This window comes from Jaculus jaculus, chromosome 19 (genome assembly GCF_020740685.1).
Source record: "Jaculus jaculus isolate mJacJac1 chromosome 19, mJacJac1.mat.Y.cur, whole genome shotgun sequence".
Lineage (NCBI taxonomy): Eukaryota > Metazoa > Chordata > Mammalia > Rodentia > Dipodidae > Jaculus > Jaculus jaculus.
The window spans coordinates 33,811,193-33,834,555 of record NC_059120.1 but is presented as its reverse complement, the minus strand read 5'-3'; the positions used below and the strand labels follow the sequence as shown (position 1 = coordinate 33,834,555).

General features: G+C 39.3%; 2 protein-coding genes across 3 annotated transcripts in view; one reads left to right on the top strand and one right to left on the bottom strand.

The window, feature by feature from the left end:
• Wdr3 (WD repeat domain 3) overlaps window positions 1-12,540 on the top strand; it is a 30,847-nt gene extending 18,307 nt beyond the window's left edge. For both annotated transcript variants that reach the window (XM_004667512.2, XM_045137881.1), the window contains 14 exons: window positions 1,808-1,893; window positions 2,016-2,151; window positions 3,140-3,196; window positions 4,388-4,488; window positions 4,888-4,999; window positions 5,139-5,273; window positions 5,702-5,752; window positions 6,236-6,301; window positions 6,723-6,815; window positions 7,245-7,292; window positions 7,962-8,005; window positions 9,149-9,277; window positions 11,029-11,122; window positions 11,388-12,540. In XM_004667512.2, coding sequence (XP_004667569.2) covers window positions 1,808-1,893; window positions 2,016-2,151; window positions 3,140-3,196; window positions 4,388-4,488; window positions 4,888-4,999; window positions 5,139-5,273; window positions 5,702-5,752; window positions 6,236-6,301; window positions 6,723-6,815; window positions 7,245-7,292; window positions 7,962-8,005; window positions 9,149-9,277; window positions 11,029-11,122; window positions 11,388-11,543 — 1,308 coding nt within the window. In that variant the 3' untranslated portion in view covers window positions 11,544-12,540. The remainder of the gene's footprint in view (window positions 1-1,807; window positions 1,894-2,015; window positions 2,152-3,139; window positions 3,197-4,387; window positions 4,489-4,887; window positions 5,000-5,138; window positions 5,274-5,701; window positions 5,753-6,235; window positions 6,302-6,722; window positions 6,816-7,244; window positions 7,293-7,961; window positions 8,006-9,148; window positions 9,278-11,028; window positions 11,123-11,387) is intronic.
• The window catches only part of Spag17 (sperm associated antigen 17), a 300,395-nt gene continuing 283,629 nt past the window's right edge, over window positions 6,598-23,363 (bottom strand). The window contains exons 46-49 of the mRNA XM_045137882.1: window positions 21,118-21,178; window positions 16,778-16,922; window positions 14,543-14,685; window positions 6,598-6,765 (exon numbers count right to left, since the gene is read on the bottom strand). Coding sequence (XP_044993817.1) covers window positions 14,546-14,685; window positions 16,778-16,922; window positions 21,118-21,178 — 346 coding nt within the window. The 3' untranslated portion in view covers window positions 6,598-6,765; window positions 14,543-14,545. The remainder of the gene's footprint in view (window positions 6,766-14,542; window positions 14,686-16,777; window positions 16,923-21,117; window positions 21,179-23,363) is intronic.

Here is a 23,363-nt window from a genome sequence, read left to right as displayed (position 1 = left end):
TTGTTTCTGTATGTCTGGTCTTTAGACTTCATACATGATACATCTTACATGGTTAAGGGAACAGCTGAAATCAGCAAGTCTAGTTCGACTGCCCTTGATCGTGAGCAGTGTGGCATCAGACTCTGTGATGTACTTCTCCAGTGCCTTGTTGTGCTTTCTCAAAGGGAAAGCTTGTCATGAGCAACACAGTGCAGTGGACAAAGTCAACTTTCCATACATCTATGCCTAAGAAAAATCTGCAAATATATCAGTCCTTACCACTTGGCAAAATCATGCTTTCCTTATTGGAATCATGCTGACAAGTGTGTGTTTTAGTTTAGTGGTATTGCTGCTCTAAACATCTTGATGCTATAATACATTAAGAGGTCTAATCCAATTATTTATCCAGATATGCTCAAGGAGAATAAGCCGTCATCAATAGAAGAATATATTGTTTAAAAAAAATTGAGAGTTTAGATCATTTTCTGTTGTCTTTTTGTGGTTTTTGTGGTTGTTGTTTCCCTCCAATGTTAGAGACAGAGCCCAGGGCCTGTGTTTGCCTACCATTGTACTTAATTCTCCACCCCAGTATAAAGTTTAGAGTGGCTAATACCATTTAGTACTCTTCAAAAAGTAGTAATAATATACTGCATTTACAAAGGTCTTTTGTGTCAATAAAACTAAGGATCATGAAAACTTTGCTTTTTGTGTTATATATCATTCCAAGTGTGGTTCTTATGGTGTGGTGTCTTTTGTTTTTTTCTGTGGTGCATGCATGGTGTATGCAGTGTATGAACATGTATGTCCCCTTGTGTCCCATATATTTGTCTATGGAAGCCAGAGTGGAACTTAAGGTATCTCACTCCATTGCTCTTCTGCCTGTTTTTGTTTGAGCTGGAGTCTACCAGTTCTGGAGCCTGCTAGTTTTTTCACAAGTTCCTATAATTCCCAGATCTCTATTCCCTTAATGGACTAGGGTTACAGACCCACATGGCCATGCCCAGCTGTTAAATGTTGGTTCTGATGGTTCAAATTCTGGCCTTCATGCTTGCATAGGAAGTACACTTAACTGCTGAGCCATTTCTCTAGCCCTCTTTGCTTTTTCAAGGTAGGGTCTCTCTCTAGCTCAGGCTGACCTGGAAATCACTCTGTAGTTTTAGGGTGGCCTCGAATTCATGGCAATCCTCCTACCTCTACCTCCCGAGTGCTGGGATTAAAGGTGTGCACCACCACACCTGGCTCTCCAGCCCTCTTAATGCAGGGACATTTCAGTAATACATTTATACCTTTCTGAGGTAGATACTTGAAGCAAATTTAGATATTCATTTGATTCTTGTTGTCAAACTAGTCTTAGTACTATTTTGTAACAAATTCATTTGACTTCTGTCTTTTGGGGCAACTTCAGACCCCATTCTCCTCCCCTCCACACACAAAATTCCTTAAGGATATTTCTTTATGATATCAATAAAAACTGTAACTGTTCTTTAGTTGTTTCTGTTGGTGTTAGTCCATGCTTGGAATTGTCAAATGAGGTTCATGGCAGCAGCCCCAACTGAGCAGTGAGAGGGATGAAGGAGGGTGGAACATTTTTAAAATTCTTTGCAAATGCGTTTATTTATTTGAGAGAGAGAGAGAGAGAATGGGCACACCAGAGCCTCCAGCCACAGCAAACAAACTCCAGGCGCATGTGCCACCTTGTACATCTGGCTAACATGGGTCCTGGGGAATCATACCTGGGTCCTTTGGCTTGGTAGGCAAGCACCTTAACCGTTAAGCCAACTTTCCAGCTCCTAAAGTAGTTTTTAATGAAATGTCATTTAATTTTCAGCGTGGCTTTGTGACAGGTGGTGCTGATAAGTCAGTGAAGTTCTGGGATTTTGAGTTGGTAAAAGATGAAAGTAGTATCCAGAAAAGGTAAGTGAACAGTTTGTGTCCAGGTTTTAGAGTGGGGAGCCATTGAAAGGTCTTGACGTACTATCTCTGTTGTGTTGCCTCACATTTAGTAATTGTTTTGTTAATGCTCTATTTGGTGCTAGGCTGTCTGTGAGGCAGACCCGAACCTTGCAACTAGATGAAGAGGTCCTGTGTGTCAGTTGCTCTCCTAATCAAAAGCTTTTGGCTGTGTCTTTGCTAGACTGTACTGTGAAAATTTTCTATGTGGACACTTTAAAGGTATGGTGGTTATGCTTGGGAATGTCTTCCTTTGTGTGACTTTAAGAGTTGATGTTGAGACTATAAGGAAATGACCTTGATGGTACCTAGCAGTATTATGTTTCTAAAGATTTGTGTGTGTCAGAACATTGTAAGTGGACTACAGAAGCCTTGTAAAAGAGTGCCTTGGTTCATAATTTTTTTTTTTTAAGTATAGTTTATTTATTTGAGAGAGAGGGAGAGTATGGGAACGCCAGGGTCTCCAGCCACTGCAAATAAACTCCAGAAGCATGCGCCCCTGTGTGCATCTGGCTTACCTGGGTCCTGGAGAATCAAACCAGGATTCTTCGGCTTTGCAGGCAAATGGCTTAACTGCTAAGCCATCTCTCCAGCCCTTTGGTTCATAATTTAAAGCCGGGCATGGTGGTATATGCCTTTAATCCCAGCACTTGGGAGGCAGGGTAGGAGGATTACTGTGAATTCAAGGCCATCCTAGAGCTACAGAGTGAGACCCTGCCTCAAAAACACAAACAAAAAACATTGTTTAAGACAAGTTACAGTTCATGTACTCAGAAAATACGTGGGTGGAAAATTTTGTCATAGCTATTACTTTCAGAGAATAGCAGGATTTTCACATTGGACTATACGTCAGGATTATCTGGGTTGCTTTAAAAACGTGCAGGTTACTGAGCCCTGTGCTCAGAATGTCAATAGGACTTGGGAATATTTTCATGAAACAAGTGCCCCAGTCTTGTCAGCTGAGTTCCAGAGAACATACCTGTGGCATATTCTGACCTAAGCACATAGCCTTTGGGGGCTGTTTCTTTACTGTTGACGCAGCTAATCTTACTGAACTGTCTTGAGTGGCTTTTGCCTTCTTTGAAACTATAAAGCAATTCAGATTGTGTCTTGCCCTATAAATTTTGGGTGCAAACCTACTTTTATGAAATATACTTAATATTTTGTAAGCCACCATGAGCTATTTATATTCTTTTTTTTTAATGTCTAGTTCTTCCTCTCATTGTATGGACACAGACTGCCTGTTATATGCATGGACATCTCTTATGTAAGTAAAGTTTAAAAGCTGTCTTTTCTAAAGCAGATACTTTACTGAATCCATGGCTTAATGTCTTCATTTAAATGTATTTATATCATTCTGTTGTATATACAACTTTCTCTAAAGAGTCATATGTAAGTCCTTACAACTCTTTGTAGTGCCTCTGTCCTTAGTTTATTCACAGTTCTGTGATTAGGGACATACCCTATAAATGAAGGGCTCTGTTCTACAGGTGACATTGGTGAGGAAGAAAGAAATCAGCTTCATAGGTGGATGTTTTGTGTTTTTGCTTTATGTTTACTTTCAGTCTTAGGAATTACAGTTTTGTACTTATGATTAAGAGTATATGTATTTAGGGAGAGATGGTTTAGCAATCAGGGTGCTTGCCTGTGAAGCCTAAGGGCCCAGGTTCAATTCCTGGTACCCACGTAAGCCAGATGCACAAGGTGGCACATGCGTCTGGAGTTTGTTTGCAGTGGCTTGAGTCCCTGGAGTGTCCATTTTCTTTCTCTCTAATAAAAAATAAAATATTTTTTAGCCAGGTGTGGTGGCGCACACCTTTAATCCCAGCACTTGGGAGGCAGAGGTAGGAGGATCAGCATGTTCAAGACCACCCTGAAATGACATAGTGAATTCCAGTTGAGCCTGAGTTAGAGTGAGACCCTACTTCAAAAAACCAAAAAATAAAATATTTTTAGAAAGAGTATATAAAAAGTGTTTACTTTGCAAAACGGGGAAAGAATTGACACCATAGCTTTGTGTTCAGTGCATTAAGATCAAACTAGGTATTAAAAAAGGAAAGATGAAAAGGCTAGCGGTACGGAGTATGCAGTATAAGCTAGGTCATGATAAAACATCTAGTAGATTCTTTTTCAATTTTATTTTTGCATTATTTTTTTCTACTCCATACAAATCCCATGTCAGAGGTTAGAACTGCTTTTTCTTATTTAGCAAAGTGAATAGATCACCTTACATTCAGGGACAATACTGTATATTATGGCAGTAGAAGAACATCAAAAGTGACAGAGTTCTTATCACTTAGCACATTTAAGTGGCTCTGTAGGTAGAAGCAAAAGGTGTTCCTGGTAAAGAGATGAAATTTTTAGTTTTTTGACAGAAATAGATTATAAATGTTCTGGTTAGCTTTCATTTAGTTTAGAGAATTCAAATACTAACTAATACTTTGTTTCTCTCTTGTAGGATGGAATGCTAATAGCCACAGGCTCTGCTGATAGGAATGTGAAAATCTGGGGTTTGGACTTTGGGGACTGTCATAGGTCTCTCTTTGCGCATGATGACAGGTAGGCATAGTCTTCTCAAAGTCTTTCCTGTGAGTCACTTGTAAGTAGTGTTTTCCTAGACTGTCAGTGTTCTCAGACATTAATAAATTCAAACTTCTAAAAATAGATACTCTCAAATATTGATTCAAAAGCCATTTATGGGGCTGGAGGGATGGCTTAAGCGGTTAAGACGTTTGTCTACAAAGCCAAAGGACCCAGATTCACTTCCCCAGGACCCACGTTAACCAGATGCACAAGGGAGTGCATGTGGCTGGAGGCCCTAGTGTGCCCATTCTCTCTCTCTCTTCCTCTTTCTCTGTTAAATAAATAAATAAAAATAAATATTTTTTAAAGCCATTTATGTGTGTGAAACTCTTTACTAACCTGGAATTTCATAACATTTGGCTATCTCACTTTCAGTGTGATGTTCCTGCAGTTTGTACCTAAGTCTCACCTCTTCTTCACTGCGGGGAAAGACCGGAAGATTAAGCAGTGGGATGCAGACAAATTTGAGCACATACAGACATTGGAGGTAACTTCTTCCTCTCTGGCCTGCCTTGCTCATTTGGTACTTTCAAAAGTACTTTTAAAAATGTGTACATTGCCCCCTAACATCAGCAGTGGTCTGTGAGTAACTTTAACTGGGGTTATTTGGGTATTCCTTTGTCCAGGGGCACCACCAGGAAATATGGTGTCTGGCTATAAGTCCCAGTGGAGACTATGTTGTATCATCATCCCACGACAAATCTCTGAGACTCTGGGAGAGAACGAGAGAGCCTCTTATTCTTGAGGAGGAAAGGGAAATGGTAAGAACTTTAGGTTTGGTTTCAGATACGGCAAGCAGGGCGGAGTACAGGATAACTGATACACTGTGCCAGCTTGAGTTTTTTGTCAGGAGATATTTGCAAGACCAGTATCATCCCATTCAGCAGCAAGGTCCACTAATATGCCATGAGGGATTATGTTTTATGTTATTTGAGAGAGAGAGAATGGGCATGCCAGGGTCTCTAGTTACTGCATATGAACTCCAGACAAACATTTCACCTTGTACATCTAGCTTATGTGGGTACTGGAGAATCGAACCTGGGTCCTTAGGCTTTGCAGACAAATGCCTTAACTGCTGAGCCATCTCTCTAGCCCAAGGATTACGTTTTTAAAGAAGCACTTTTCACTGTCTCCTGTCCTTTACAAGATCCATGTTTATTCCTCTCAACCTTTCTCTGTCTCCTGGCAGCAAAGGGAAGCAGAATATGAAGAGAGTGTAGCCAAAGAAGACCAACCAGCAGTAAGTCAAACTTGGGGGGGGGAGTTGCTGAAATTTACTAGAATTTTGAGAATTTTTAGTGGTGTTGGGGTTAAGCAGCAAAAGCATTACTACTAGGTAACATGAAAATCTGCAATCCTTTATTTAACTCTGTAGCCAAGTACTATGGCAAGTGATTGACCAAATCTGGTATTGAATAATTGCCAGTATGGCTGTTTTCTTTTTAAATAAAGCTTTAAAGATTTATCTAGTACATGGTAGAACAAAAGTAAAAGTCAGAAAAATCTTCAAGAAGTTGACCACTTTGTAAGCATTTGCAATAATGCCTATGGCGAAGCATATGAGACACTTTAGCAGTGTTGGATATTTTGTGCTCAATGGGAGATGATAATTGTGATGCTGGTTTTATAAAACTACATGTTGGTTTCAGATACAAGATGTATTGATTTTGATTCATTAGCTTAGATCAATGGTATTGTTCAAGGATTTCTTTGTTTTTGGCAGGTTCCAGGGGAAACTCAAGGTGACAGTTACTTTACTGGAAAGAAAACTATTGAAACAGTCAAAGCGGTAAGTAAATATAGAAATGTGGAATCTTATTTGGTAATAGGATTTCAGCTTTTTTTTTTTTTTTTTCCTAGATCAACCACATAGTCTTTTTGAAGGGAAAGAATAGTTTAGGAACAAAAGCTTCAGTTATTTCCCTTGTAAACCAATGGCAGGAGTAATCTTGGAGCTGATCCAAGTGATACCTTTATGTGTTCTTGGGAACTGTCCTATACACAGTGTCCAGATATAGTCTTACCTGAGTCCATAACATTGTTTCTTTCCTACAAATTAAAAAAAAGACCAAAGACATCTATAAATGCTGCTTGGCACGCTAACTGGCATGTCTTTATTAAGCTGAATGTTTTAGTTGGGCCTTCCAGTTTCAGTGTCCTGGGTGATGGGAGTGGTCTGTGATGATTTCTTCCTTTGTCATTGTCTGTAGGCCGAGAGGATCATGGAAGCCATTGAGCTGTACCGAGAGGAAACTGTGAAAATGAAAGAACACAAAGCCATTTGTAAGGCTGCAGGAAAAGAGGTAAAATAGGCACAGGGAATAAATAGAATTCCTAAAGCGAAAGCCTTCATTTCAGAATTGATTTCAGAATATGAGATAAATGTAGTAGAATTTTTGTAAGTCAAAGGCTAGAAGAACTAGAGAAAGGAAGCTTAGTCATACAAATGAAAGGGAAGGATAGGAAACTGCAAATAAACTGACTGGTGTATTGAATAGAAACACATGTTCCTTCATGGTGGGTTTGCAAGGCGGGATACCAAGTTCTGATTTTTAAATAAGGTGGATTGTCCAGGGTCATTCATAAATACTATAAAAACTACAGGATATGATAAGTGTTTTGTACTCTGCATTTTTAGGGTGATCTTTTTTCCAAAGTTGTAAAAGACTGTTATTACCCTGACAAGCATCACCAGAATCTCTTAATGAAATGATTGAATAATTTGTTCATAGGTTCCTCGTCCCATGAACCCCGTCCTAATTGCTTATGGCAATATTTCAGTGAGTAGAATGCTTTTCTTCTTGGTGAATAAATGTTACTTTCAGAGATGAGAGGAAGCATTATGATTTGGGGATGGATACGTTGAAAGTCTTTTGTCTTCAAAAATGTGCTTTGACTGTTGGCATGTTCTGTCCTTTAATTCTTTAATGCAGCTTCCAAACTGATACTTATCTGTCTTTTTTTCTTCTTTCTTGCTTCTCCTTCTTTTGACAGTGCTGAGGATTGAACCCAGGGCCTTGTATATACTAATTCAGTGCTCTACTACTAAGCTACAGCCCCAGCTCTCATCTTTTTATAGTGCTTATCTGTGTTCAGTGTCTGTTCATTTAAATGAGTTTTGAGTAGGTCTTTGGAGGCAAAGTTGACAAAATCATTCAAATAAAGGGCAGGGGGGTGGGGAGGGAGTAATGGAGAGTGTTAATCCAGCACTCACTAGTTACTGTTTTATTTGCATGTCTTATTCCTGATAGTAATCTTGGCAGAGTGTTTCATTGTATAGGTAAGGAAACTGGCCCAATTTACAGGGTAACATATTTGGTGCCGGGCACAGGTCAGTTAAACCCCAAGCCCATACAGATCTTGCTTTGAAAGCACTATTTTTCAAGTGAAATAGCATTCGACTCTTCAGCAGAAATCAGGAGCTTCATAATGTTGTCCTTCCTTTACAGCCTTCAACTTACGTACTAGAGACTTTCAAAGGGGTCAAGTCAAGGTGAGTCCCAGGGTACAATTGTAATTTCCCAGGAAACAGTATTTGTTAGTGTTTATCTGAATGTGAAGTTTGTTTATATATATGTATATAGCTAGTAGTTTGTCTCACTGATTTTTAGAGATTTTATTTTCCTTGTCATATATTTTAGGAACATTACTTATGATTTATCTTTTGACTTTTGTATTCACACTGATATAATGATATTTATTTTCCTGACAAATCTCAATGTCTACATACAACTTACAGAAAGGCCATCTGAGGGTAATGATGAACCTTTGCTAATGTAAATGAAATTGGTTATTATAGGACATTGGTTAATTAAAAAATGTTTTATCTCAATTAAAATCATCTTTAGATTTCTAATTGGAATTGGCTTAATAATATTGGACCTACTTTTAGAAGGAGTTAGCCTCTGAATTTAAAAGACATAATAATAAGCAAAATTTAAAATGGTATAGAACCAGATATAGTGGCACACTCCTTTAATCCCAGGATGTAAGGAGGCAGAGGTAGGAAGATCACTGTGCATTTGAGGCCAGCATGGGAATACATAGTGAATTCAAGGTCAGCTTTGCTAGGGTGAAACACTACCTCAAAAAAACCATATAGCCAGGTATGGTGGTGCATGTCTTTAATCCCAGCACTCAAGAGGCATAGGTAGGAGGATCACTGTGGATTCAAGGCCAGCCTGAGACTACATACTGAATTCTAGGTCAGCCTGGGCTAGAGTGAGACCCTACCTCGAAAAACCAAAAATTAATAATAATAATAATAATATAAAGTGGTATAGGATTGCTATCAGTCATCATAGACTGAAAAGTCATGAAAAAATACACAAGAAATGAAATAATATAGGAATGTGTGTGTGTGTGTGTGTATATATATATATATATAAAGTATATAAATTTCAAAAAGTATATAAAGGTAGAATAATAAAGGAATATTCAGCAAAAGGCTTTGGGGAAATTGTATTTGGAGATAAAAATAGCTAGATTTTCCCTATGATCCTATTAAATATAACAACAAAATAGAAAAGTCTTCAGAGTACAGGTGACTGTTTGAGTGGGCAAAATCTACAATATGAAAACCAGTAAAGGGAAGGCAGAGTGTGACATTTTTTCATGTTATTTTCTTTCCCTTCAGTGAGCTGGAAGAGTCTCTCCTCGTACTGCCTTTCTCTTATGTTCCAGACATTCTTCAGCTCTTTGATGAATTCATCCAGATGGGTTCTGATGTTGAACTTCTGTGTCGGTGCCTTTTCTTCCTCCTCAGGTAACATCTTTGTACAGAAGATCCCCTGACTAGTCAGCCAAGCTGCTGTAGCAGTGTGCTCTCAGAAGCTGTCAACATTGGCATTCATATCTTGTGTTTTGGTTTTAGAGATGTTACAAATTCTGATGTCTGATATAAAATATTTCTTACCATTTGGACAGTCATTCTTGCCTTTAAAATGAGGGTAGTAGTGGTGGCTTAGTGTTTCAAGTCATGTGTGTTGGTAAGATGAAGCTCAGGAATGCTGCAGTGACGGTCCTTCAGAGTACCTCCAAGAAAATGCAGTTGGCTTGCTCAAAGCCAGTTGCTGTAAAACCAGTTGGCTTCATTTCCTTTGCGTGTGTGTGCTGGCATGTGGAAACCAGAGGACAACTTCAGGTGTCTTAACTCAGGGGCTGTCCATCTTTTTTATTTTTTGAGAGAGGGTCTTTCACTGGCCTGAAACTTGGCTGATCAGGATAGACCGGCTGGCTAAAGAGCCCCAGAGTTCTGTCTCCATTTCTCCAGTACTGGGATTACATGCATGTGCACTTGCATGCCTGATTTCTTTAAGTGTGAGTTCTGAGGATTTTACTCAGATTCTCATGTTTGCAAGGCAAGCACTTTACCAACTCAGCTATTTATACCTATTGCTGTGTTTTCTTTTAAACTGTTTAAGCCATCCAATTTTTGTTGTTGCTGCTGCTGTTACAATGTCATGCTCAAGAATAGTCTTTCTTTTAAATTTTAGTTTTTGGTGTGTGCATATGTGTAGAGTATGTGATACGGTATGTGAAGTGTGTGTGCTGCACACACTTGAGGACAAAGGAAAATGCCATGTGTCTTTTTTTTTTAATCCTCGTATTTTCTTGATACAGAGTAACTCAGCTCAGAGCTGCCATTTTTCTCTAGCAAGTCCCAGTGATTCTGTAGTCTCTGCCTCCACAAGCAGGGGTTAGATACATGGATAGGTACTGCCAGCAGTTTTTGTATGTTCTAGGGAATTTTAAACTATCATTCTTCAATCCTGAACATTTTTAAACATTCTTTAATTTTTTTAAAAAAAAATTTATTTATTTGAGAAAGTGGCCAATGGAGAGAGAATGGGTGTGTCAGGGCCTCCAGCTGCCTCAAATGAATTCCAGATGCATGTGCCACTTTGTGCTTACATGTGTCCTGGAGAATTCAACCTGGGTCCTTTGGCTCTGCATGAAAATGCCTTAGCCACTAAACCATCTCTCCAGCTTTTAAATCTTTCTTAGAAACATATGTATTATAAACATACTGTAGCATGATTTGTAGAGTGCAAGATGAAAACTGTTGATATTCTTAAAATATAATTGACTGGCACTCAAGCCATCGTGATACCCACACAAAGAAAAAAAAGCCCTTTCGTTAGAATCAAACTTTGGTCCCTTGACTTTGCAGTCAAGTATATTAACCTCTAAACCATCTATCCAGCCCTCAGTCCTGAATATTTGTTGCATAATAACATGGTGCTGAATGGTAGGGAAAGAAACTTGGTGGGGGGGACGGTATGTTTGTATTTTGCTAGGAACATTTCTGTGCTCCCACGATAATGACAGTTTAATCTAGATTTTATTGTTGATACTTCATGTATATGTGGTACTGTTGGGTTTTTTGTTGTTGTTGTTTTTGGTTGGGTAAAGGTAAGCGTGTATGGTTGGTTTTTTGACACTGTTTACTTCTCTGGAGGGACAGATAGGGCTAGAATTTTTCTTTGTAACATGTATGCTTTGTTTTTCTTCTAGGATTCACTTTGGCCAGATCACCAGCAACCAGATGCTTGTACCAATAATAGAAAAATTAAAGGAAACAACCATTTCAAAAGTCAGACAAGTCCAAGTGAGTGTCTTTGTCTAGATAGAAGCTGTTAAGCACACACTTCATGTGTATGTCACTGAAGTTAGCATATGCTGTGCCTTGTATTTTGCAATACCAAAAAGACACAAATGTGCACTTCGGTAACCTTGGTGCTAGGAAGAATAGATTGAAAGAAAAGTCTGTAGTGGGGGAAGAATGAGTGAATATATGGGTCTTATTCATGGGTGCTGCCGTATTGAGCTGGAAGAGCGAATGCATGTTTATGCTTTCTTGTATTCTTCTCTAGGATGTTATTGGCTTTAACATGGCAGGTCTTGATTATCTCAAGAGGGAATGTGAGGCAAAAAGTGAAGTTATGTTCTTTGCTGATGCTACTAGCCACTTGGAAGAGAAGAAAAGGAAGAGGAGAAATAGGAAGAAGATGATCTTAACATTGACTTAAAACTGAGATGTTGTGCCTTGTTGGTCTTCTCCTGAGAGAAGCTTGTAAGCTGAGCTGTGGAGGAGCTGGCATCACCCTGAAAACACCAAGTGAAATTTCATGCTGAGGTAGCAAGCTTTGCTGGAGGGAATTCCAGCATGGCTGTATGGTCTGGCTACTTTTTTGGGGCTTGAGAGTATGAATAGTTTAAAAATCTTCTACTCTCGAGAGCTGAGGACTCTAATATTTTCCCTAATAAATTCTATCGAGGAACCACCAAAGATTGTTTTTTAAATTAGCTATTTGACAAACTCAAGTTGAAATTAACATTTCAAAAGTTTGTCATATTTTAGCCAGGCATAGTGGTGCACTTCTTTAATTCCAGCACTTGGGAGGCAGGGGTATGAGGATCACTAAGAGTTTAAGGCCACCCTGAGACTACATAGTGAGTTCCAGGTCAGCCCCTCAGTGGGATTGCTGGTATTCACCATGGAGTTGTAGTTTATAAGTTATGAGAGAGCAGGCAGTCATTGTGTGTGGTGGGGGAGGGCAATGCTTCTGGCTGTTCCCTCCCACCATGTGGCTCTTACATTTTTTCCCAACCCTCTGACAAAATTCCCTGTGCCTTGGTGGTTGTTAACCAAGTGTATAAGTGATTGTGCTCTGCCCTAAAAACAGCACCATGGACTTCTGGAGTTAAAAAGGAGTATAGGGCTGGAGAGATGGCTTAGCAGTTAAGGCATTTGCCTGAGAAACCTAAGGAGCCAGGTTCATTTCCCCAGTACCCATGTAAAGCCAGATGCACATGGTGGCACATGCATGTGGAGTTCTTTGGCAGTGGCTGGAGGCCCTGGTGTGCCCATTCTCACACTCTGTCTGCCTCGTTCTCTCTCACAGAATGAAATAAATAACAAGGAGTATAAAGAATCTTTAAACCTCTTGCAGGTTGTTAAATATGTATATCGGAACATATTGTTATTTGTATGCTTTTTGGAATAAAGTTTTTCTTTCTACTTAACATTTAAGGTTCTTTGCTGAGTGAGTTTATTGTTGAAAGTAATTCATTTTGTAAAGTGCTAATGTGTGTAGATATATGTGTATCTGCATGGTAAGAATTTGGAGAGGTGGGAAAAGTGTGACTCGGATACCTCTAAGTGTCGACTTTTCTTTGTGGAAAGTTTCTGAATTACTAATTTAGATACCTTCTTTTAGGTCTGTTCCAGTTTTCTGTATCTTCCTATCTTTCAGTGAAATCTTCTAAGTTGCTGTTTGTACCACTAACACTGAGCTCAGTCACACTTCTGTGGCTTAGAGGGTGTGTCCAAACCACAGTTAGGCAGAAATGAGGTAGGAAATACAGTGGAATTTTATAAGCAGGCTACCCAGAAGTAGTACTGCTGCTGTGGGCAAAGGTGGTGGAGGCCATCAGCGCCAGGGCTGTAGTTGGTTAGGTTCCGTGAACACAGAAGGCAGAGATTATTTTCTGTCCTTGAAACCTAGTGCCTTTTTGCCCTGCTGGGTTGCTGACTTCATTGATAGGAAGTTATATCTTGGAATGGAAATGTCTATCTCAACTGTGTAGTTTGGAAACTGACAACAACTTTTCTAGTTCCACTGGTCCATACATAGGAGGCCCAGGTGAGGCATACCCAGAGTCTCACCCATACTTGATTGAGATTTTGAGGTTTGACACTTTTGGAGCCAATACTATTTAGGAGATTTTAGGTTTAGAGTTAATGTAAAAATGGGTCAAGACTTTGGGTAACATTGGAATAAGGAAATGTGGTTTGGGGGTTTTTTTGGGGGGAAGGGTTCAAGGTAGGGTCTCACTCTAGCCCAGGACAACCTATAATTCACTATGTAGTCTCAGGCTCATCTCACAGCTATCCTCTGACTTCTGCCTCCCAAGGGCTGGGATTAAAGGCATGTGCTACCACGCCTAGGTATGAAATGTATTCAGAATGTGAATTTTGAAGGATCAAAGGGAAGGCCATATTTTGTTTGTCCTCCTAAGTTTATATGTAATGGGGCTGGTGAGACCTTATTTGCAAATAAGGTCTATAAAGATGAGATTAGGGAAGCCTCCAAATCCAATGAATGAATTCTCACAAGGAGAGATAAATCACAAGGAAGCATCCAGTGTGAATAACCTGGCAAAGATGAAGTGATGCAGCTGAAGCCAAACTTGGCTTCCAGACACCAGAAGCCAAGAGAGGAAGAAGAGCAAAGGCCCTCAGCCTCCCAGAGGAGCAGTTCTACTGTGGATAGCTCCGTGATTTTGCACCTCTGGCCCCGAGTTCACCTTCACTGTGGAAACCTTAGGAAATGGCTAGAAGATGTCATTGTCTTTCTCATTCTCTAGGCATAGATTAGTTTCCAGAGGCTGTAACATGTGACATGATAACAGAGAGGATGGCAGATGGGAGACTCCAGCTCTGTTCTAAGCCACACACCAACAGATTTGTAAAAATGTAAAGCAATGCTGCTCCTTTAAAGAAAAGTGAGTTTTCATTAAATGCTATTTATTGTAATATACTGTGTTCATATTTGTTAAGTAAAACTTTAATTTCCAGTTTGAATGTGTACTTTGTAAGTATGCATAGAACTCCCACACAGACAACCTTTTAGTGTCTTCAGGAGTTAGAAGGAGTTGTGTCCAAAAAGTTTGAAAACACTGGCCTAACTAACTTCTCACGTACAAAAGGGGTACTTGGCTGGTATGTGCTGCTGTCTTTTGCAGAGTAGGCTCCCTGTCAAGGCAGTGCCTACAGAAGAAACTTGAATCACATCAAATACACTAGACTTACTTTTGCTGGCTCCTCTTTCCTTACACACTAGGAAATACAAAACCTGTTTATAGGTAGCATAAGGATTAGATTTGATCAAATATGAAGGAGGAACTTATTGAATACATTTTTTTAAATTCATTCAGGCCACATTGATTTTGCTTCTGGCTCTAAGAGTAGAGGGAAAACCTGAAGTGTGAAGCCTCACACTTCAAAATCCCATTCATGACTTACAGTCTAATGCTGAGAAACTTTACGAGACATGAAGACTCCAAGTGCAGAGGAAGAAACTGTGGAAGTTCTCTGGACCGAGGGGCTTTCTTTTCCCTGGGGAAAATCTTTTGGACGATTATCGTAGTTGCTTCTTGTTAAAACTGGTAAAATACTCATTAAGGATTATGATTTTTATGACTAAATGATGTAGAAATAGAAATCCAAATAACATTTTAAAATCACAAAATTGTCCCCAGCAACATTAGCTCACATTAGGTATACTTGTCTTAAGCAAATTCTGCTTGCACAAGCTAAGGGGATGTAGGATGGATGTTTATATCTCAGCATATTTCCATTCTCCCCTACTGTACATTTCTGTTCTGACTGGACCTGCCCTTTCTATAAGAAGCTTTCACCAGAATTCAGTCCCAGACCACATCAATATGCCAATTTTGTGGTGTTTTAGTAGAAATAGTGCCAGATAGTGGGAAAATGGCTATGAACTGTCTGTCATTGCTGATGCTGGAAGGAAAAGACCTTGTAAGCCATTTCCTACTTTATTGGTGTTGGATAGATAAGTGGTCTCTAGAAGCAAGGAAACAGCTCATTAGTACAGGTGCAGAATGATTTTATTGGTGTGAGATGCAGTGTCTGGTACTGAAGGATCTCAACAGAAGCTTAGTGGGTGTGGTGATCCACCCTGTAACCCTAGTACTTGGGAGACTGAGGTAGGCAGACTGCAAGATGAAGGCCAACCTTGGCTATATTGTCAGATTCACAAAAGGAGGAAAAGATCTCACAATTTTAAATTGTAACCTTAACACTCCCTAATGTTCCCTATATGATAGCTCCCATTCTATTTTGTCCATTGTTTGTTATGCCACTTGAATGTCAGATTAAGCAGGGATTTCTGTCTCATTCTGCACAGGTATCTCCTGTGTAGAATAGTGCCAGGCATATTACAAACACTACCTTTGAAAGAATCAATGAATTCCACTACATTTCTATTGAAATCAAGCTCATCTGCCAGTTCCCCTAGCCATCTCAGTGTATGAATCCTGAGCTATTTTTACCCTCCCATTCCCGTGGCTTATTTTTATACCACATTTTTGCTTATTCTCCTGCCCTCTGTTGGAGTTAAGGTATCATTCATACTTTGAATGGTTCTGTTCTCTGTTCTCTAGACTATAGACATAATTGGGTCTGCCCTAAACTGAACACACTTGTCCTTTTCTCTGTTGTATGATTGAAGTATTGCCTTTTTCTTTGCTTTGATAAATTTTCTTAAAATTATACATGCCTGATATTTATGTTTAGTAGAAACATCTTTGCAATTTAGACTGTGCCAACCAAATCTAAGTCTGAATTAGACTTTTTAAAAATATATATTTACTTGTTAGAGAAAGAGAATGGGCACGTCAGGCCTCTAGCCACTGCAAACAAACTCCAGATGCATGTGCTACCTTGTGCTTACATGGGTACTAGGGAATTGAACCTGGGTCCTTAAGCTTTTCTGGCAAGTGCCTTAACCACTAAGCCATCTCTCCAGTCTTGAATTAGACTTTAAAAAAAAAAAAAAAAACGTTTATTTTTATTTATTTGAGAGTGACAGAGAGAGACAAAATGGGCACGCCAGGGCCTGCAGCCACTGCAAACGAACTCCAGATGCATGCGCCCCCTTGTGCGTCTGGCTAATGTGGGTCATGGGAAATTGAGCCTCGAATCAGGGTCCTTAGGCTTCACAGGCAAGTGCTTAGCCACTAAGCTATCTCTCCAGCCCCTTAATTAGACTTTTTATATAGCTTCTCTCAATCGTGTCTATCATTTCCTTGAATTCTATAGCTTCTGAGATATTTCAAGTTTTTTTTTTTCCTCATAGCTTATTCTGTCTTCATTGGCCCTTCCTCCTACTCCCTCAACAGACTCCAGGTTTCTCTCCTTTCCCATGACTTCAGTCAATCCTGTGTAGAGGGTACTTAGAATCATACTATATCTAGCACTATTGGACTTGATACCATTTCCTCACATTCTTCTGTGCATGAGTTTCCTTGGGACTTTGCAGCTTCTGTCCACCCCCACTGCATTCACTCATTGATGTCTTTCATTTAGGTCTACTGTTGCTACTCTATAGCTCATGTCCTTACATTTGGCCTAACAAAGTAGAACTAAGGAAGACGGGGAGATACATTTTTGTTTCCTCATTCAAGACAACTTCTGCCCTGGATGTGAATAGTCAAATTGAATTTCAAAGGATATTTGCTTCCACGGGTAAGAACAAAATGTCATGCTCAGTCATGATCTCAATGTTGTGAGAGATGTGTGCTGATCCCTTGGCACCGTCCTCTCCAACAGCCATGGCGAATAGCTCCACCTTCAGCTCTGCATGCAAACCAGCTGCCACCTAGAATTAAGATATTTATGAGTTCAGGGTTTTAAGAACAATTTGGACAAGTTAACTAAAATTTCCGTCTTGTTTCCTCATCCTTAAATTTGGTAGGTATTATATGTATTTAGCAGAATTATTTCAAAGATTTGTTACACGGAATGACACAGAGTAAATGGGATCTGTGATAAAATTTCAGTGTTATGGTTTGGACATGAAAAAATTCCTCAAAGGTCATGTGCTAAAAGTCTGGTTGCCATCACTATTAGGAGCTAGTGTGTCTTTCATGAGGTTGAACCTAGTAAAAGAAATAAGTCCATTATGGGTGTGCCCTTGGAGAGGAAAGTAGGACCTTGACTCCTCTCTGTTCCTCTCTTCCTAACCATCATGAAGAGAACAGCTTTGTTCTACCATGTGCTCCCTGCCAGGATGCTCCATAGGCCGCAAATCATAGGGCTGTGTGACCATGGTCTAAAACTTTAAGCCAAAATAAACCTTTCTTTGGAGCTGTGTCACAAATGATGGAGAGGGACAAAGCAGATGCTACTTGGAGAAAAGCAAAGGGAGACTAAGCAGCAGGTGTTAGTGACAGCAGTGACCTTCTCTACTGACATCTTTAAAGAGCAAGATGAAGTTCATGTCAGATACATATAAACTTTATTTTGAAATTAGTGTAAGAGACTAAATGAAACATTTGTTCCTGGATTGGTGGTATCCTAGTTCAAGATGTATAAATTGACAAATCCAGTAGAGGGAGACAGAATTAGTGTAAATGCCAACTACTGTGGTGTGGGGCATGAACTAGGTCTGTACTAACAATGAAGAAACCTAATATATAATGCAGAAGAAATACAGCAAGGCCTGGGCTGCTTCTCTTGTTGCTTGGAAAGAATACTAGCCAGGAAAGAAATAACTATTTATGCTTCTAAGCTGCCTCTCCAGGAGGTGGGTGAAAAGTAGACTTGGGAATAGTTATCTGGGGGGGGGGGGGGGAGGGAATCAGAAACTCCCACATGGAAAGCAATTAGATACAAATGGAATTTTTCAATATAGTTTTATAAATAATAGAATTGAAAAAATGTTTCTATTTTTTTTTTTTTTTTACAGCAATGTACATGCATGCACACTGGAGCCCATCCAGCAGCTGTTTCTGAGAACCAGAGCATTAGTCCTCCAAGCCGAGCAATCAGGCAAGGCTGGATACTGCTGAAATTTAGCATAAGGACAGCTGGCCTAGTGCCATAGTGCATGCTCAACGAGTGCTGGCAGCTGACCAAGCTGCGCAATGGCTATGCTTACACAGACTATAGATTATATATTGTCAGAGCTCAGCCCTACTGTTAAAAAGGGAGAAAAATCAGTATAAGATGAGCTTCAAAGAATCCATACTGAGAATTTAGCACTTACACAGGTTGATCCAACAGTCATTTTGGCTTTTGACATAACTTCTACTTTAGGTTAAAATGAGATTTATTAACTTCCCAAAACAGTGGAAGGACTTGCTTTGATCTCTTTTGGGAGGGTTGTCATATTGTGAATATTCTAAATCTTTTGTTGTTGTTGTTTTGTTTTTTGTTTTTCAAGGTAGGGTCTCACTCTAGCCCAGACTGACCTGGAATTCATTATTATGTAGTCTCAGGGTGACCTGGAACTTATGGTGTTCCTCCTACCTCTGCCTCCCGAGTGCTGGGATTAATGGCATGCACCTCCACACCCGGCTCCAAAATCTTGATGTAGTACAGTGATGAATTATTTCTTTTTAAAAAATACTAATTTTTTTTTTTTAACTTTGCAACATGTTTTTATTTTTGCTTTATATCTATTAGAGTGTTTGAAACCTAAAGAAATACATTTTCTCTTCAAATTTGGATGTGTATATAAATATCATTTGTCTGGACTCAGCACACTCATTGCCATGGTTTCTTGGCCTATTATCTGCTCTGAAACCTTCAATCTAAATACTAATTTGTAAGGCAAGAAAGAGGGGAAGAGTGTATGTGTGAGAGTGTGTGTGTGTGTGTGTGTATGTGTGAGAGAGAGAGAGAGAGAATGGGTGCACCAAAGCCTCTGGTTAATGTAAATGAATTCTAGATACATGCACCATTTGGTGCATCAGGCTTTACTGATGAATTTACTGGAGAATTGAGCCTGGAACTTTAGGCTTTGCTGGCAAACACCTTGATTGCTGAGCCATCTCTCCAGCCATGACAGATTATTTCACAGCACTCATGAAGGAATGGATTTAATGTCAGTACCTATTTCAGTTGTGTGTTTTAGCCTGTGCACTACAGTTGTGCTATCAGGCCTGTCCAACCCACAGACTGTGGGCTGCATGCACCCATGCATAGCTATGAATGTGGCCCGACATATTTGTAGATAATAGTATCATATCACAATGTCACAAGACATTTGGGCTGAAAGTGGGCTAAGAAAATATGGTCTAAATTCCCTCACAGATGAGAAAAAGCAACGCTCGGAGCATTAACTACCAGGCTCACCTCACAAATGAAATACTTATGACAAGAAGCCAGAGGTCTTTGCAGTAGTCTGCATCTGTCGGTAAATGGCAAGTGTGGCTGCTTGAAGAGCTTCGGACCCTGAGATCACTGTGTACTTGCTATGGGTCCCGACTCTTGATAACTGCTCATGATCTTGTGCATATTTGCTTCGATGACATATAACTCTTCATTCTACTGAACTTCTCACACCATTCTGATCACATATATCTTGAGTACCTAGCCATTTTTAACATCATATGAATCCTGGCATGAACAGTGGCACATGAGAGAAACTTAAGAGTTTTCTGGGAGAGATGTAAGGGCCGGCAAAACAACCAAGTGATATACTAACAAGTGTTGTTTGGTTATATTTTTGAGGTTAACCCCCTCTTTTTTTTGAGAAAGGGTCTCACTCTAGCCCAGGAAGGCCTGAAACTCATAGTCTTCCTACCTCTGCCTCCCAAGTGCTGGAATTGAAGGCATGTACCACCATACCTTTTTTATATTTTATTTTTTATATTTTATTTCTAAAATTAGAATCTAAAACATAAACATATTAATATTTTACCAAATACCCATTTTAAAGAATGTATCAGCTAGAACAGCATAACCTTTTTTGCATGTGTGTGTATGCATGTTTGTTATGTGGGGAGTACATGTGTGCAGGTGTGTGTACACATGTGTGCAAGTACATGTAGAGACCAGAGATCAATGCCAGATGTCCTCCTCAATCACATTTTACCTTATGTTTTGAGATGCTCTCTCACTGATTCATCTAGACTGTCTTAGCCAGCAAGCCTTTGGTATCCTCCAGAACAAATTAGCACTTTAACTTATTTTTCATTTATCTTTAATTTTTATCTTTAAGCATAAAAGTGTACATAGTACAATATGATAGTTTGATGTATGTATACAATGAGTAATGCTCAAGCTGGGGTGATTAGCATATCCTTTACCACAATCATTTATCCTCTGCTGAGAACATCCAAAAGCCTTCTTTTTTTTAGCTACTTAAAAAAAATACACCTTTGATATGTGTATGAGATTCCATATTTCACAGGTTGACATCTTTAAATTTATATTTCCAGAGACATTTTGGAGACATAAAACAGCTGATGAATTTAATAATATACTATTATTTCTTAGAATGGCTTTAAATAGCCGGACATAATGGTGCACGCTTTTAATCCTAGCACTTGGGAAGCAGAGGTAGGAGGATCACCACGAGTTCAAGGCCACCCTGAGGCTACATAGTGAATTCCAGGTCAGCCTCAGCTAGAGTGAGGAGTGAGACCCTACCTCGAAAAACCAAAAAAAAAAAAAAAAAAAAGAATGGCTTTAAAGAATATCCTCTGGCAAATACAAGAGAGCATTTGGAAGTATTTTTAACTTTTCTAAAGAATGTAATTTTTTCAAAGGTTAATTTCACACAACTGTCCATAAATGCATTCCTGAAACAAATAAGGTGAGCTTCAGAAATGTTTCCATAACTAGAAGTTTAACATTACACACAGTACCTTCCTCATGCTTCCTGCATGAAATGAGTTATAGGGGGCCACATATTATACCAACACTGACAGTGTTTGCTTATGAAAACAGAAAAGACTTAGACATGGTTTAAACTGGATGGCAGAGTGATTTAAACACCCATTTCAGTGGAAACACACACATTCGTATGTGTGCACACACATGTACAATGTACATATAGGACTTACAGGTCCGGGTTTGTATGTCACTTTCAGTCCAGTACTGGGAGGGGGCTGCATCACTCTAAACCTACCAAAAATAAAGATGGAAATAAGTTTGTACTATGATGAAAAAAAAAAGAGCAATAAACTACCTGACGTGTTATAAAATTAGGAAGGTGCTATTATTTACTTCCTAGGAGTTGGGACCTCAACAATTAGTTGGGAGAGGAATGTGGGACCCATTTCACAACTGACTTTCCAACAGCTTCCACCAGCCCTTTGTGGCAAATGAGCCCAGGCAGAGTGTAGTCAGTGTGGGACGGGTGTGTGCATTTCAGCATAGCTGCCAGTGTGAACACAAATGCTGGCAGCCAGATCATTAAGCTGGAGAATAAAGGCTCTTTTGGAAGCAGTGGAGCATGGGAGCCAGTCTCACCCTGACTTGGTATGGGGTTTGAATGTTTGGAAAGAGGAGAAACAGAAAGGGCTCAGAAAATGTTGACGTATTTGAAAAGTTCCCTGCACACACATGGTGCTTGCCGATCTCCTTCCCTTCCTGTGGTTTGTGGGTTCTGCCTGAGGGTTAAAGACCTGGAGTAAATTAAAATGCCAACGAAAGCCAACCTCCACAAAGACCTGACCTGACTCTGGGCCCCAGCCCTGCTGTCTGCCTGTCACGCCTGAATTTTACTAACTTAGGAGTGAATTCTCCAAAACTAGAACTCTGAACTGGAGAGATAAGATCAGCATGGATAGCTTTTGTGAGTTTCAGCTTAATTCTCTTATTTCTATTTCTCTCCACCCACGTTTTTGGTAGCAACCTGAAAAATAAATGTTTTAACTGGTGGCCTGGGTCCCTTGTCAAGTTGTTTCTTAAGAAGCAAACATTATTTATGAAGTTGAAGTTTGCTGCAACTTAAAGGTGACAATGATCTTTCAAACTGGATGCTTCTGTCATTCTGTTCCACCTGATTTTCATTCCTGAGTCCAGAGTCGCACACATTCTTAAGGGCCTGTCACTATAGTAATAGTTCTGCAACTAAAATATGTATCGAATTTTAATGGCAGTCTCTCCCCCATGTACATGGTGCTTAAGCACAATTCAAAATAGCATAGACGGTGCTTTGTAATTGAAAGTGGTCTTTAGACCCAATAGAAATGACTGAAATCACTTGTGAAACTTGGGACCACATCTGTATTAGTGAAGTGAATTCCCTCCATATGGTGGAGGCAGCAATGAAAAGCTGAGGGCTATCCTCGCTCTAGCCTATGAGACCTTTAAGCACGTTATTTAATTTCTTTCCGTATAAGGTTTCTGTAAGCACTGACATTCTATTGGTTTTTGTCTAGCAGTGAATAATTGATGTTTTTTCCTGTCATCAAATGTCAGTGACTTTTATCATCTGTATGTATAAACTAAACTGTGAGGTAGTTTTATTATTAATTCTAAGTTATATCTTCAGAGCTAAAACTACCCTAATGATTAATGCTTATTTATTCCTCTCTTATGTATCACTAATGTGATTAAAAATACTTTCAATATCAAATACAAAAAAAAGTTTAAAAAGTAGGAAAAGAAAAGCATTAAGTCATAAGGTTATCATGAGGCTATCAGTAAATATCTTAGCAAAAACTTTGTGGGCCAAGAAATGAAAGAGAACATAGAAAAAAATTCAAAGAAAAAAAAGTCACTAAAAAACTATACCCAGAAAAGTTATTCATCAGGGAAAAATATGGAGAAAAACTTTTTTATAAGAAAGCAAAAGCAAAGTAAATTCATTTCCACCAAACTTGCCTTACTATAAATACTCAAGGGGGTTCTCCATGCGGAAACTAAATCATGGAAAGTACTATAATAAACACAAAGGAAACCATAAAATGTACCAATTAAGGTTAATAGCCAAATCAGAATAATCCAGTAATATAATGATGATAACCACACATATTTACAGTAGGGCATACCATGTACATCTTTGGTATGAAGTTTTAAAAATCAGATAGGGCTAGGGAGATGGTTCAATGGATAAAAGCTGCTCAAGCCTAAATAACGTTTTTGATCCTCAGACCATTCATGTAAAAAGCCAGAAGCTGTGATAGGCTTCTGTAATCTTAATGCTCTGACAATGAGATGGGAGAACTTCCTGGAAACTCAAGTGAGTGAAAAGAACAGTTGCAGAGCAAGATCCAGAGAAACCCTGTCCCAAGTGTTCCAGAGCATGAATGTCTGTACTTACAGGAACACACACACACACACACACACAAACAAACAAACA